Here is a 14,478-nt window from a genome sequence, read left to right as displayed (position 1 = left end):
GATGGTGACGTCAACACGCGGTTGTTTTTTAAATCGCCAGCCCACGCCTACATTTTAACAGTTCACGCCCATAGTTCACACTGTCAGCCAATCAGAAGCGCCTAGGCTGGAACTCATGCTCTTATCTATTGGTCAGTTTAAAAATTGCCGCAAACACAGGACTGCCCATTTAAATGCTCGAGTCACACACCAAGTTTGTTGAACGGCTTTCTGGAGGACCTAGTACGTTCAGTAAAGTGCATGTTTGTTTTGTGTATGCAGACATTTCGGACGGAACAGAAACATTTGATGTGATTTTTGCGCGAAAGACACAGAAAAACAGAGAAAACATTGTTTTTGGTGTGACACGCGTTGCGTTTTAAGGTGAGTTTGGTTTTGTTTACTGGACAATGGTGTTGTGTTTTACTACTAAAACGCCGCGTGGCAATATTGATTACTTTTAAACATCAATCCGAATTTTAGTGGTTTGTTTTTAACGTGTTTAATTGCTCTATTATACTCTTAATACCAAAAACACTGCAGCTTGTTTTTATATAAATTTTAATGAAATGTTTTCAGTGAGGGTGATTTAAAATGGGGTCAAGTGAAAGCAAGCTGTCCGTGGCATCAACGCCAAAGCCAGAACCGATCCAGCGACTGAAAGTTCCGGGTGTAGCGAGACTCGTGGACCCTCGCTCGCCCTCATGTGGGATAGACCGCACACCTATACAGGTAAATTAACATTTATGCATTTGATAGACGCCTTTAGTTTATCAAAAGTGATTACAGTGCATTAAAAGTGTAGATTTTTATCAGTATGTGTTATCCCTGGGAATTGAACCCCTAAATAAACCTTTTTGGGCTACCAATTGATCTACAGAAACAAAGTTTCTCATTTTATTTTCTTCTCACATACAGACAGTAAAGCTCGTTCCTTACCGATAAAACGGATTTTGATACAAAATGCATTTTGAGGTCCTACATATGCTACGTTTAGGTCCCACATTTGCAACCTGAAAAGTGTTTTTAAACTTAAAGGTATAGCGGAAGATTTTCCCGAATTATTTAAAAGAACCGCCCCTCGATATTTTTTAAAAAATGCTCCCGAGAGGGAACGCCTGTTAAACGCGTGCACGAGACAGAGAGAGAGCGTGCAGGAGCTCAGTTCTTCTCTTCGCTCTGTTTACAAGTTTCTGTTGGCATGTTTACAGTATCTGTGCGGTTCGTGTGCCAGGGCTAGCATCGCAAATCATAGCTTACATCAACTTTTACCAGCAGTGATTTTAAATGGATTTCTCCAAATAGCATGACAAAATGTACCTTTCCAGTAGAAACTTCGCGTGGGAAGCCCAACCTGTCCTTTTAGCTCACGCCAGCGTGTGAAATAGTCTCCCATAAACATCTGGTCTTGTTTCTTTATTTATAGTCCTTTCTCTTCTTGTCATACAATTCGTAGAGACTTTTTCTCTTGCGACCCTCAGACATTTTGAAAAAAACACAGTGAGAACGCGACCTTCAATGAATGGTTGAAACCGTAGCACAACACACATACACGTGAAAGTGCGCATGTGCAGAAAGCGAACGTAGAGGCGAGCACGTGCGACGGTTATACGTCAACATATAATCAGAATGATTGACATCTGGGATGACCAATAACAGTGGTGATCCACCCGGAAAACGAAAATCTTCCGCTATACCTTTAAGGTAACGTTATTTTTTGTAGGTGGGTGTGGCTTACTCTCCTCTTCCTGAAGTGGAGTCAGTTGGGCCTGTATTTGTTGACCCCCGTTCACCCACTCCTGGAGTTACTCGAACCCCAATGAAGGGTAAGATATTACAATATTTTTGACTTCACACCAACTAGTCAAACTTCATATTTCCCAAAGCAGCTTTTAAAAATGTTTTCTTTCTTGACAGTGGCCGTCACCTCTCTCGCTCGGCGTCTGAGCACCTTCTTTCTTACTGATGTCAAGACCGGCGACTCCACTATTGCTCCTCTTCCTCCCGTCTCTTTCATCAAACACCCCAGCCTATCCAGTGTGGACAAGCAAAATGACCCGATCGCCAAGGAGCATCTGCTCCCTCAGGAAGAGCACCACGATTTGGGCATTCACAACGCTGTTTCTACCCCGTTGGTCACCTCTCGTTCTGAGGGCTACGGCTCCATATGCAGCAGTCCGTTTGTGCTGATAGATGACACTCAGACAGAGGTGGAGGTGGACAGCGAGCCCACGCTTGAGGAGGCGGAGGAAGCCCTGCTTCTTGGTAATTCACCTTTAAGGAAGGAGCTCAGCTTGAGTCTTCTCGCCTGCCGTGAAGGCATCTACTCATCATCTATGGAGGAGCGCCCTCTCACTCCCCGTCCTCCTCCAAAGGGTGAGACGAATGAAGATCACAACTATGCGGTTTTCTCTATCCCTTCACAATCCACAGAGAACTCCACACCTGCTGCAGAAGCGGTTGTGTCCTCTGAAGCGGTTGTGTCCTCTGAAGCGGATGATGTCCCAACACTAACATCTAAAGAGGAGGTATGTTTTTGAGTTTATTGAAAAATGGTCTGAATCTGTATTGCATCTGTTGACATTAAAGTTATTGTACTTCCGTCAGGTCACCGTTTCACTTCCAAAGCAGAGCCACGAGCAGCCTGAGGTCACCAAACCTACCACACCTCAGCCACGCCCAGTGATTAACAACCAGCCCGAAACGGTCCAGACTGGCATACGTTTACCGAAGTTTGATACACGGAGCCCCAGTCAGGCTGTTTTTAAGCCTCAGTGGCTTGGGGTGGGCTTTGGCACCACTGGTGTCAGGTCGAGAGGGGTGCAAGCACGTGGAAAAACAACAGTGTCTTCACCACTTGCCACCAAAAAACCTGCCACCAATGAGAATAACAATATGGTTGTGCGCACCAAACAGAGACCTAGAGGTGAGTACCTCTATTTTTATAAAACAATTCACCATTTCTAATGCTTTAAAGTGTTGTTTTTTTCAGTGGATATAACCTACATGTTTGTGTGGTATTTTAATTCCAGATAAAGTTTTGATTGGTGAGGGGAGATCACCTCTACAGATCCTGAAGGAGGCTAATTCACCAAGAGACCGTAACTCACAGGTAGATTCTCATTTAACTTCTTTTTGCCGTAGATGGGCATTTTATGTACTCCCTTTCATTCTAGCATATTGTAACAAAGCTCTAAATGTATCTTTAACTGTCTCCAATCAGATGAAGTTGAAAGTGTCCACACCGGAAAAGCAGAGGTTCGGCCAGTTGGACAGGAGAGCTCTGATTCTCTCACTCAACAAGGAGAACGAGTGAGATGAACTGTATTGATAGACCAGAAACATTTCACCCAACACTATGTTTATATTACAGTTTTCAGCCTTAAATTGAACTACATGTTGATACTTTTTCTTTCTCATATTTTCGTGTGTGTGTGTTTCTGTAAATAAAAACTTTGCATTTTAATGTAAATAAAATAAAAGTTGATATTTTAATTGGTTTGTTACTTTGGTCTTATTTATTTTTGATGTTTGGATGGGTGGGTTTACATCTCTTAAAAGCACGTGCTTGAAGACATTAGGTCTCATTCACTAAGCATGCATACGCACACATTTGTTCGTAAAATGTGCTTACAGACGTTTTAACTATCAAATCATGATTCAACAAAAACTTTCATACTAAAATTTACTTTATATGTATGTAAAAAAAACTTAAGAACAACTTAGACCACACATGCAATAATCATGAACAAGGAAAAAAAATATATAACACATATATATATATATATATATTATAGGGTTCTTTTTGCGTGTTCATGATTATTGCATGTGTGGTCTAAGTTGTTCTTGCGTTATTTCAAACATTTAGAAGAAATTTTTGTCTAAAAGTTTTTGTTGATTCATGATTTGTTTGTTCAAACGTTCAAACGCATATTTCACGAACAAATACAGTCATACGCATGCTAAGTGAATGAGGCCAATTGCAAAGTCCTGTAACAAAAGTCCAAGTAATGCCCCATGTAGATTTGTGACCTATTCAGTGAAAACCCAACTAAAGTCCTTTTTTGTATTTTTTTTTTCTATGTAAAATCATCCCACATCAAGAACATTCTATAAAAATATAACCTTGATATCTTTAATATTGGCAAACTTTATTGCTTTAATAAGATTGAGACTTTTAAAGGAGTAGTCCACTTTATAGATGGGGCCCATTGACTTTCCATAGTATTTTTTCCTACTATAAAAAGTCAATGGATCCCATCTCTAAAGTGGACTACTCCTTTAAGGGATAGTTAGTTTACTGAAAAAAAGTTGTTCTAAACTTTTATACATTTTTTGTTCTGCTGAATAAAGAGGCTATTTTGAAGAAAAACTAAACCGATCTGGGGCACCATTCATTTCCATAGTATTATTTGTTTTCTGCTATGCAAATGAATAGTTCCCTTGATCTGCTTGGTTAACATAAAAAAAAAAAAAAACGTATACAAGTTGGTAACAAAATGGGACATTTCACAAGCCTCTTTTAAGATGTGAAATAAATCTTTGGTGTCCCAAGAGTAAGTATGTGAAGTTTTAGTTCAAAATATCATATAGATCATTAATTATAGCATGTTAAAATTGCCAATTTGTAGGTGTGAGCAAAAATGTCCTTTAAAAATGCAAATGAGCTGATCTTTGAACTAAATGGCAGTGCCGTGGTTGGATAGTGCAGATTATGGGGGGCAGTATTATCTACTTCTGACATCACATGGGGAGCCAAAGTTCAGTGACCTATTTTTCACATGCTTGCAAAAAATGGTTTACCAAAACGAAGTTACTGGGTTGTTGTTTTTCACATTTTCTAGATTGATAGAAACACTGGGGACATAATTATAGCACTTAAACATGGAAAAAGTCAGATTTTTATGATATGTCCCCTTTAAACCTGGAGATGCCATATAGAGGGTCACATTTATAGTAGATAAAGCCATTTTTTTTAACATCATGTATATTCAGACAACATTGAGTCAATTTTGTCTCAGTATTTTTTATTGGCCTGAATAAGCAGAAAATAACAGCGTGATGATACTATTGACACTACGAGTGCACTATGATACAAATCTAACAATAAATTAATCAAAAGAAGCTCAAATCGGACAATCTCACTAAACCGTTTGTTTGATTTATGTATAGTGTGTAAACCACTTTGTATAAAAGTGAAAATGTAATTCTGTGTAAATGTAAGTCATTGTAAAGTCTTGCACAACTATTTTGGCAACCTCTGTCATATAGGTTTGATAGCATAGGATACATTATGAAGATATCAGGTAGCTTGATTCAACTAATGTTGAAAGTCTTAATTCGTATGCTATATTGATAATGTGCTTTAACACAGTCTTGTGTTAATATTTAGCCTATTCAAACATTACATCAGAAATCACCAGATAGGTAATTGCCCTGTAAACGCCCGCTTTTGCATTTAGCAGTCCCTGAAAATCATTTTCTATTATTGCATGATTTCTTTGACAATATTATTCTACGAGTCAGACTATCTTTTTATTCACAATCCTTCTTGTTGTGTTTTGGCACAACAAACGCATCCTTTTCCTTCTCTACTTACAACTATTTCTCATAGTCCTGTGTTTATGGTCCCCTTTACATTTTACCCTGTCTTTGATATATTCTGCTGATATTGCATGTCTTAGAGACAGCGTCTTAGTTCCAGATCTTCAGGAAGCTATCCCATGATCCTGTGCAGCAGGCCTTCCCGTCGGCTGCCACTCCAAGACAGCTCACTCTGTTGTCATGACCAGACAATGTTCCTGTGAAAAAAAATCAAATAATTAGTAAGGATAGTTTTGTGCTATAGAAAGGTGAAGTGAACAACATGAAACAAAATCACAAAAACAATGACCATTGTTACCCAGTCTCTAAAAAAACAAAAATAAGAGACGATGATCAGTCAAACAGGAGCTGCTACAGGCTCACACCAGTAACCGAGCAAATGTTGCAATGTCAGGCTAGTTTGGTTTACATTTTACATGTTTACATTTTAACAATATTTGATATTCACATTCTTTTATCTCTTTCCCGTAACTCACCGACTCTTTCTGCTTTAAGCATGTCCCAGATGTTGCAGTTGAAGTCATCATAGCCAGCGAGGAGGAGTCTTCCAGAGAAAGAAGGAGCAAGAGATGTTACTCCACACATGATGCTGGAGTCCTGGTATGTCATAAGCTCCTGGTCTGCACGCAGGTCATACAGCTTGCAGGAAGCATCATCTGAGCCGGTGATCACTGCATTACCATTGGGGAAAAACTGAGGAGTGACAGAGAGAGGCATGTGTAAGTATGGGTAGTGTGAGTTTTTAAGAAAATGTGAATGGTGCTGTGTTCTGCGGTGTGGTTGCTAAGGATTTGCCAAGGGTTTCATGTATGCTGCTGTGTGGTTGCTATGGAGTTGCCAATGGTTTCATGTATGCTGCTGTGTGGTTGCTATGGAGTTGCCAATGGTTTCATGTATGCTGCTGTCTGTGTGGTTGATATGGAGTTGCCAATAGATTCATGTATGTTGCTTTGTGGTTGCTATGGAGTTGCCAAGGGTTTCATGTATGCTGCTGTGTGGTTGCTATGGAGTTGCAAATTGTTTCCTTTATGTTGCTGTGTGGTTGCTATGGAGTTGCAAATAGTTTAATGGTTGCTGGTGTGTGGTTGCCATGTATGCTGCTGTATGGAATTGCTAATGGTTTCATGTATGCTGTTGTGTGGTTGCTATGGAGTTGGCAAGGGTTTCATGTATGCTGCTGTGTGGTTGCTATGGAGTTGCCAATGGTTTCATGTATGCTGCTGTGTGGTTGCTATGGAGTTGCCAAGGGTTTCATGTATGCTGCTGTGTGGTCGCTATGGAGTTGCCAATGGTTTCATGTATGCTGCTGTCTGTGTGGTTGATATGGAGTTGCCAATAGATTCATGTATGTTGCTTTGTGGTTGCTATGGAGTTGCCAAGGGTTTCATGTATGCTGCTGTGTGGTTGCTATGGAGTTGCAAATTGTTTCCTTTATGTTGCTGTGTGGTTGCTATGGAGTTGCAAATAGTTTAATGGTTGCTGGTGTGTGGTTGCCATGTATGCTGCTGTATGGAATTGCTAATGGTTTCATGTATGCTGTTGTGTGGTTGCTATGGAGTTGGCAAGGGTTTCATGTATGCTGCTGTATGGTTGCTATAGAGTTGCCAATGGTTTCATGTATGCTGCTGTGTGGTTGCTATGGAGTTGCCAAGGGTTTCATGTATGCTGCTGTGTGGTCGCTATGGAGTTGCCAATGGTTTTATGTATGCTGCTGTCTGTGTGGTTGATATGGAGTTGCCAATAGATTCATGTATGTTGCTTTGTGGTTGCTATGGAGTTGCCAAGGGTTTCATGTATGCTGCTGTGTGGTTGCTATGGAGTTGCAAATTGTTTCCTTTATGTTGCTGTGTGGTTGCTATGGAGTTGCAAATAGTTTAATGGTTGCTGGTGTGTGGTTGCCATGTATGCTGCTGTATGGAATTGCTAATGGTTTCATGTATGCTGTTGTGTGGTTGCTATGGAGTTGGCAAGGGTTTCATGTATGCTGCTGTATGGTTGCTATAGAGTTGCCAATGGTTTCATGTATGCTGCTGTGTGGTTGCTATAGAGTCGCTAATGGTTTCATGTATGATGCCGTATGGTTGCTATGGAGTCGCAAATGGTTTCATGTATGCTGCTGTGTGGTTGCTATAGTGTGTTTTGAGTGATGCACCACTAATGAAAAGGTGTTAAGCTGTTTTATGGTTGATAAAAAACCTTCTGCCTTGCTGATCATTCTTACCCCAATGGCATTGATGTCACTCTCATGACCTGCAAAAGTCTGTCTACACTGGCCATCACGGATGTCCCACAGTTTAGCTGTGTAGTCACAGGCTCCTGAGATGAAAGTGTTATAGTCAGGAGCCATACCCAGTGACATGCAGTCTCCCAGGTGACCAGCAAAGATGGTCTTCTGTGTTCCTGTCTCAATGTCCCACAGACAACTGAAAAAGGTCAGAGGTCTTGTCATTTTTACATAAAATTGTTAATTTGAATACATTATTTGCAAGCAGAATTTAACCTGCTGCCTACAGAGGATTTGTATCCTCTGTGTAGCTGATAAAGTTTAACTACTGTATAAACTAAATGACTGTGTACCAGGTGCAGTCTCCAGAACTGGTGATGATTTCACTGTCACTCAGGAAACGGCAGCAGGACAGATAACCTGATCGACAGAGGATCAGATTTTAAGATAAATATACAAGGACAATTTTGAGACATTGTAGAAGCCTATAGATGGCATTAATATACAGTCAGCTGGAAAGTAACGCTGATCATTATCTTGTATCACACTCAAAGGCTTTATATTTCTATATTACATTTCTATACACACTGACTGTACTTTATCCGACTAATACACAGCTACTTAGCAAATAAATCAATACAGGGATAAAAACATAAATCTGTATACATTTTTGTTAGTGGAATAAATAATTAAGCTGTGGTTGCACATAAATATTTAATTCAAAAAGAGTGTTCAAGAAAGTCATTTAATATATTTGAGTTATTATAAAGCTCAAAACATTCACTTAAACTATTAAATTAATAATTCATCATTACCCGTGTGTGCTGCGAGCTCACGCATGACCTTAACATTTCCATCTTTGCCCTTGAGGTTATAGATAGAGCACATGTTGTCAAGTCCTCCACAAGCTACCATGTTTCCTGAAGGGGCGTATGCACAGGTCATCACCCATGAGGACTTCAGAGGGATGGCATGAACCTAGACCACAGTCAGCACACAATTAGCAATATTTCATTATAGTATAGTGAATAAACATATATTTTAGGATTTATGTGGGATCTGTATTGTTATAAAAAGCTCTTGTAGCAAGTTTTAGATAAATGTGGACACTGCAGATCTATTACATTATTTAACATATGTGAGTGTGCCTGTGAAATCCTTAGGCAGTCAATATTAAATCCTTAGTCAGTATTACAATACAATACTTAATCAGTCAATATTAAAGGGAAAGTTCACAAATTTTTTTTTATCATTCACTCACCCTTGAGTCATTCCAAACTTATACATTTCTTTGTTATTTTCAATACAAATTAAGTTATTTTAAAGAATGTTTGTAATAATGAAAATCTGGGGCACCAATGACATCCACAGTTGGAAAACATAACACTATGGAAGTGAACGGTGCCCCGGATCTGTTTGGTTATCTTCATTTGTGTTCAGCATAACCAAGAAAACAACATGAGGTTGAGTAAATAATGACATAATTTAAAATTTTCAGTGAACTATCCCTTTAAAGATATCAAGGTTTTATTTTTACAGAATGTTTTTACATTATGTAGGAGTTTTCATAGACCGAGTCAGATATAAGTATACCATTAGCATAACATTACCATTTAGACATTAACCGGCACCGTCCAATGAGTGGGACACCTGACATTTCTTTTAATATTTTGCATGTAAATTGTTATCTTTCACAACAAAGTATGTATCACTTGAAAGGTCTAAGCCTCTAGAATACATATTTCAATAGTGTTTTATAAAAATAAATTATTTAGGGAGAGTAATTGATTAATTTATGAAGATAGTGTGCATCACAACATTTATATCCTGCAAAATGTCACTGTCCCGCCTGCGGGAAGCATACGTTTACTTCAGTATTTTGCTTGTGAATTCTTATCCAATCATGACAAACTATATATTGTTTAAAAGCCCTACGAGTGTACATTTTATTTATCATCACCATTTTGGTAAAGGAATGAGATAGTGAGAGACATTTTCTAAAATGCCATGGATCTACAGGTAGGCCCACTTTGTTATTATATATTTGTAATACTAATCTATCCTTAACTTAAAAATCTAGACAAACAATATATCTTTGGAATGGTCTAAGAGTATAGTTTTCATATTTCATCAACATTTTGGGAGAATTATGACGTAGTGAGAGTCAGTTTCTAAAATGTCACAGGGCCACAGGTGGACTCAATTTGTTTTACATATGTATAGCACTAATACCTTTTTCTAAACCTAAACAATTTTTACAAACTATATATCGTTGGAAAGCCCAAAGAGTGTCGTTTTCATATTTCATCACCATTTTGGGAAAATTATGACGTAGTGAGTCAGTTTCTAAAAGGTGATGGCCCACAGGTAGGCCAAATTTGTTTTTAAATACTTATAACACTTACACCCTACTCTAAACTTAAAAAATCTTGATAAACTATATATCACTGGAAAGCTAAGAATGTAGTTTCATATGTCAGGGTCATCTGATGATAGAAATAATGTAGTGACAGTTTTTTGTTACATGACTCCCCCCCATAGGAATGCATATTAATTATATATCACTACATCCTATTATAAATCTTCAAAAAATTTGACAAACGATGAATCATTGGAAAGCTCAAAGAATGTAGTTTTCATATTTTAAAAACCTTTTTTTTTGTATTAATAATAATGGAGTGATAGTAATTATTAATTTGTGACAAGAGTATGCAGCAAACCGTTGACACCTAGTGGCCTTTGTTGGTAAAACCACTAAAAGTGTGACAACACATTTTTTTGTGATTTTAACTTGAAATTTGGATCACAACTACTTGAGACTTGTGGCTTTATGTTTACATTATTACTTTTGCGAAACATTTACATTTTTATAATTTAATTTATGAAATGAATATGTTATTGCATAATTTTTATTTCTTTAAATAAATGTATACTGCTATAACAATTATAATTTAATATTTTCACCTCCAGACACTTCTGTGAAAAACTTTCAATCGTCTTCTTTAAAACAAGACCAAGATTAGGCTTCTAGACCAAAAAATACCAGGCTAATATTAATTAAGTTTCACCCACCACTCAAAAGGGATTTGTGCCAGTTAAATAATATTTACTTAAATTATGTAACAATGAGTCACTGCTCTGCTTTAAAATAAACCATTTCAGTCCTACTTTCTGCCTTCGTGTCATTTAAATATGACTCCTCCCCTTAAACACAAATTTGACCACTGGCAGGTAGTGATTTTCTTAATACCCGTGACCAGGAAGAATTTGCATTACAATGCACACAAGAGAAGCTTAAAGTTAAACCTTGGATGATGTTTGGTGAGCATCGCCCAGCGAAGCAACAGATTGTGGATTGCATTTTTACGAGTAACAAGTGTTTATCAGACTCAGAGATTAAAAGTCAAGATGAGGAAAGTTCATCTGTGCCAGTAAAAAACATTTGTACCTTATTGGTAGAACAGCTGTCCCATACGATCAATTTGCCATCTTGAGATGCACTGACACACAGTCTGAGAGAGAATGAGACGAAATGAAAACAAAGTGGTATTAGAAAATAGACATTTTAGGACACTCTCAAAATAAAGGTACAAGAAGGTACAAAAGTTGTCACTGAGGCAGTATCTTTTCAAAAAGTACACTTTTGTACATACTGGTACTTCAAAGGTACATACTGGGAACATTATAAGGTACCATCCCAGTGACAAGTTGTGTAAAAAGCTTAAATAAAAAACATACAAACGTACTTTAGGTTTTGTTCCAACAAACACAAAACCTACTAAAATATTATAAATGTATAAATAATGTATTTATATAACGTTAAATGTAAATAACTTTGAATAAAAGCATGTGTCAAATGTAAATATTTATGGAAAGACGTCATTCTTTGCTTCTAGCTACTATAATACAAACAAAAACTCTTTCCTAGCCATCTAACCTTCTTTCATTGTGTATTACTTCAGATTTGCATATCAAATAAAGATAAAAAACAAGGCGGTAAATAAGTCTCTTTGGAAAATCTACTCAACACATCTCTTGTGGTATGTGTGTTTAATTTGTATGTTTAAGTTTCGATGCGTTTACCTCGAGTCACCCCCCCATTGCATGGCATAAACTTTGGCCAAATGTCCTCTCAATGTCTTCCTGATCTTCAGCTGGACACGTCCTACAACAGATGTCCCTGCCGTATGATCTTGCAGTGTGAGGTCCTGCACTGTTTTACGGGCTGCCTAGATAGCAAAGATATCAGACGTTTATAGACAACAGATCACAGAGTAGATCCCAAAACAGCATCCACTTGGAAAGAAAGAGTTTCTGTAAAATGTTTCTATATAAGTTAAACAAGTTTATTTTCTATATTAACCATTTATTGATCAATCATTTATTTTTTTGCAGTATTGTAAGTACTATTTGATTCTGACGTCTATTTTTTCATACTAACAGTGATCTGTTCTTTAAGACTCTCTGCCTCCTTTCGCAATTTGTCCATTTCACCCATGGCAACGGTTGTCAGGCGCAGTCACCCACGGATACAGACAGGAAGTGAGATCAGCTGAGCCAAAAGAATGCTGGGGGAAAATGATCCTTATTATTAATAAAATTTTTGTCATTTCATTGTAATCACAGTACAGAAATCACAGCTGTTGTTTTGATTATGACAATGTAATTTATTGTAGTGCTTGTGGGTAGAGGTCATTGTTTTCGCTTTCATAGAGATATGTCTTCGGTTGGCCCTTCAACAGGTATTTGCAATTCAAAGTTTCACCAACCTGGTTTGCAAATCCTCACAAATAAGGGCGCATGCAAACATTTTGCTTGTAACCACCCTACGACCCACAAACATACAAAGATGAACCGAGTCCAGCACCACGTCATACAATAAACACTTTTTAAAAATGTTTAAATGTTAGTGCTTTCTAATACACCACATAAGACATTTAAAAATGGAACAAGCTAAATTATATACAAATTTTGGGTGAATTACAAAAAAATTAAATGTTCATGCTTGTATGTGTAAAATTTTCACATTTTTATTTAAATTTTTATGCTTATAATTTGAAATAAAAACACGTTATGTTCACTTATTATAAAAAAACAAACAAATGAGAAGCCACATAATAATTAAGAGTTTCAAAATAGACAAAATAAAATAGAATAAATAATAGTGAAGATATGAACAGCTGCTAACAGATTAGAAATTACTTTATAATCTCAAAACTTATTGACAAATTATGCAGATAGCTTCAGTTTGCTATTTGATCAGTAGTTCATGTATTGAAGTATTGACTTGAAGTATAGCTTAAATACCAAATAACGAAATATTCTGAATTATTTAACATACATCTTAAATCTTTAAATATGATCTCTTACCTTATAAAGCCAGACCAGATTAAACTAAACTATTTCCTTTTGCTTGAATTGTTTTTTGGATCTTTGTGTCTCTCCTAAACTCTCATGACCGAATGTCTTTGCCTAAAATTTGTTTGAACAGAGGGGTGTGGATGGGAGAGAGGTGGACCAGTGGGAGGGACCTGCTCTCTAATGAACATTAAATAAGGTAAATAGTCAAATTCCTCTCTTTCAGAACCTCATCAAGAACTCAGTTCCTAGAAATGTATGTATGTGTTTGTATACCTGTCCTCTGTTGTGTTAGTTAAACAATAATAATGCTATGATCAACAAGACTATGAGCACCGTAACAACACAACCAGAAAAGGATGAGTGTGAAAGAGAGAGTTTAAATCCATGGAGCTGAGATTTTAAGAGTGGCCTTTTGAATCAAATCTGCTCTCATCCGATTATTGACTGCTCTTTGCATCTGGATAAGAGCATGATGAGGTGGGGAGGGGGTATAGACAGATAGATAGATGGATGGATGGAGAGAAAGCGAGAGAGCTTGTAATGGGTTCGCCAATGTGGCCTAGCCTTCATTTGAATGTTGACTGGATCTTTTTTGCAAATTACTTTCTTAAAGTGACAGACATCATTTAGACTAATGTCAAGTTAGGTAATTCGAAATATTGCATTTAAAATTACATCTTAAAACCTTTTATACAACATAATTAATATGTATTTGCTATCATTAACAAAAGAAAATTTGCCTTTATAAGTAATTTAGGGACATTTCTTGTCTTACACATCACTGTTTACAATGGAAAATACCATATCACTAAAAAAAGCAAAAGTTTTACAAAGCCTTTAGGTTGTTTGAATGGCCTAGAATTTCCTAATTTCCTAAATTACTTATTTATTAAAGTAAGAAACTAAAGCGCTTGCAGATAAACCCAAAATAAATACAGCTCCATCACTGACCTGTTCCTCTTAGTTGTTTCTCCTCTTTACTTGTTGCTTCTTTCCAGGCGGCCTTCCATACACTGGTCTTTTTCAGCACAATGCTTTTCATTCAGGTTTTCTCTGTGTGTCTGTAAACTCTGTGATGCTTTTGTGATAGGCAGGCAAGGATTGGAGAGGATGAAGTGAGATCAGGGCTGAAGGGATAAAGCCTGGGATGGAGACAAGCGAGAGGGAGGAGATAACAGAGAGCAAATGACAGGAGAACTAAATGGTGAGGAGAATCAGGTCATGAGGCCACATGACAGTAAAAGAGGTGTACAACAGGTGAGGGAGAAGAGGTTCAATTTCACTTCCTCGCTTTACCAAAAACAATTTTC

The 14,478-nt window shown here is 37.4% G+C and overlaps 2 protein-coding genes across 3 annotated transcripts; one reads left to right on the top strand and one right to left on the bottom strand.

Moving 5' to 3' along the window:
* Window positions 1–170: 170 nt before the first annotated feature.
* Window positions 171–3,474, top strand: cdca3 (cell division cycle associated 3). Its single transcript, XM_065260767.1, has 7 exons — window positions 171–363; window positions 559–711; window positions 1,703–1,805; window positions 1,897–2,507; window positions 2,587–2,905; window positions 3,012–3,091; window positions 3,203–3,474. Exons 2-7 carry the CDS (start codon window positions 574–576, stop codon window positions 3,293–3,295), a joined length of 1,344 nt encoding a protein of 447 aa, XP_065116839.1. The 5' UTR covers window positions 171–363; window positions 559–573; the 3' UTR covers window positions 3,296–3,474.
* Window positions 3,475–4,994: 1,520 nt separating this feature from the next.
* gnb3a (guanine nucleotide binding protein (G protein), beta polypeptide 3a) lies at window positions 4,995–14,285 on the bottom strand. 2 transcript variants are annotated; one of them, XM_065261164.2, is made up of 9 exons: window positions 14,120–14,285; window positions 12,249–12,375; window positions 11,891–12,036; window positions 11,256–11,319; window positions 8,623–8,785; window positions 8,161–8,227; window positions 7,805–8,006; window positions 6,060–6,276; window positions 4,995–5,780 (listed from the first exon to the last, which is right to left on the bottom strand). In XM_065261164.2, exons 2-9 carry the CDS (start codon window positions 12,303–12,305, stop codon window positions 5,674–5,676), a joined length of 1,023 nt encoding a protein of 340 aa, XP_065117236.1. In that variant the 5' UTR covers window positions 12,306–12,375; window positions 14,120–14,285; the 3' UTR covers window positions 4,995–5,673. The 2 variants fall into 2 exon arrangements, with proteins under 2 accessions (XP_065117236.1, XP_065117235.1); XM_065261163.2 differs by lacking the exon at window positions 14,120–14,285 and adding an exon at window positions 13,178–13,305.
* Window positions 14,286–14,478: the final 193 nt, after the last annotated feature.

The sequence above is a fragment of the Paramisgurnus dabryanus genome, chromosome 13 (genome assembly GCF_030506205.2).
Source record: "Paramisgurnus dabryanus chromosome 13, PD_genome_1.1, whole genome shotgun sequence".
Lineage (NCBI taxonomy): Eukaryota > Metazoa > Chordata > Actinopteri > Cypriniformes > Cobitidae > Paramisgurnus > Paramisgurnus dabryanus.
This window is presented reverse-complemented; position numbering and strand designations above follow the sequence as displayed.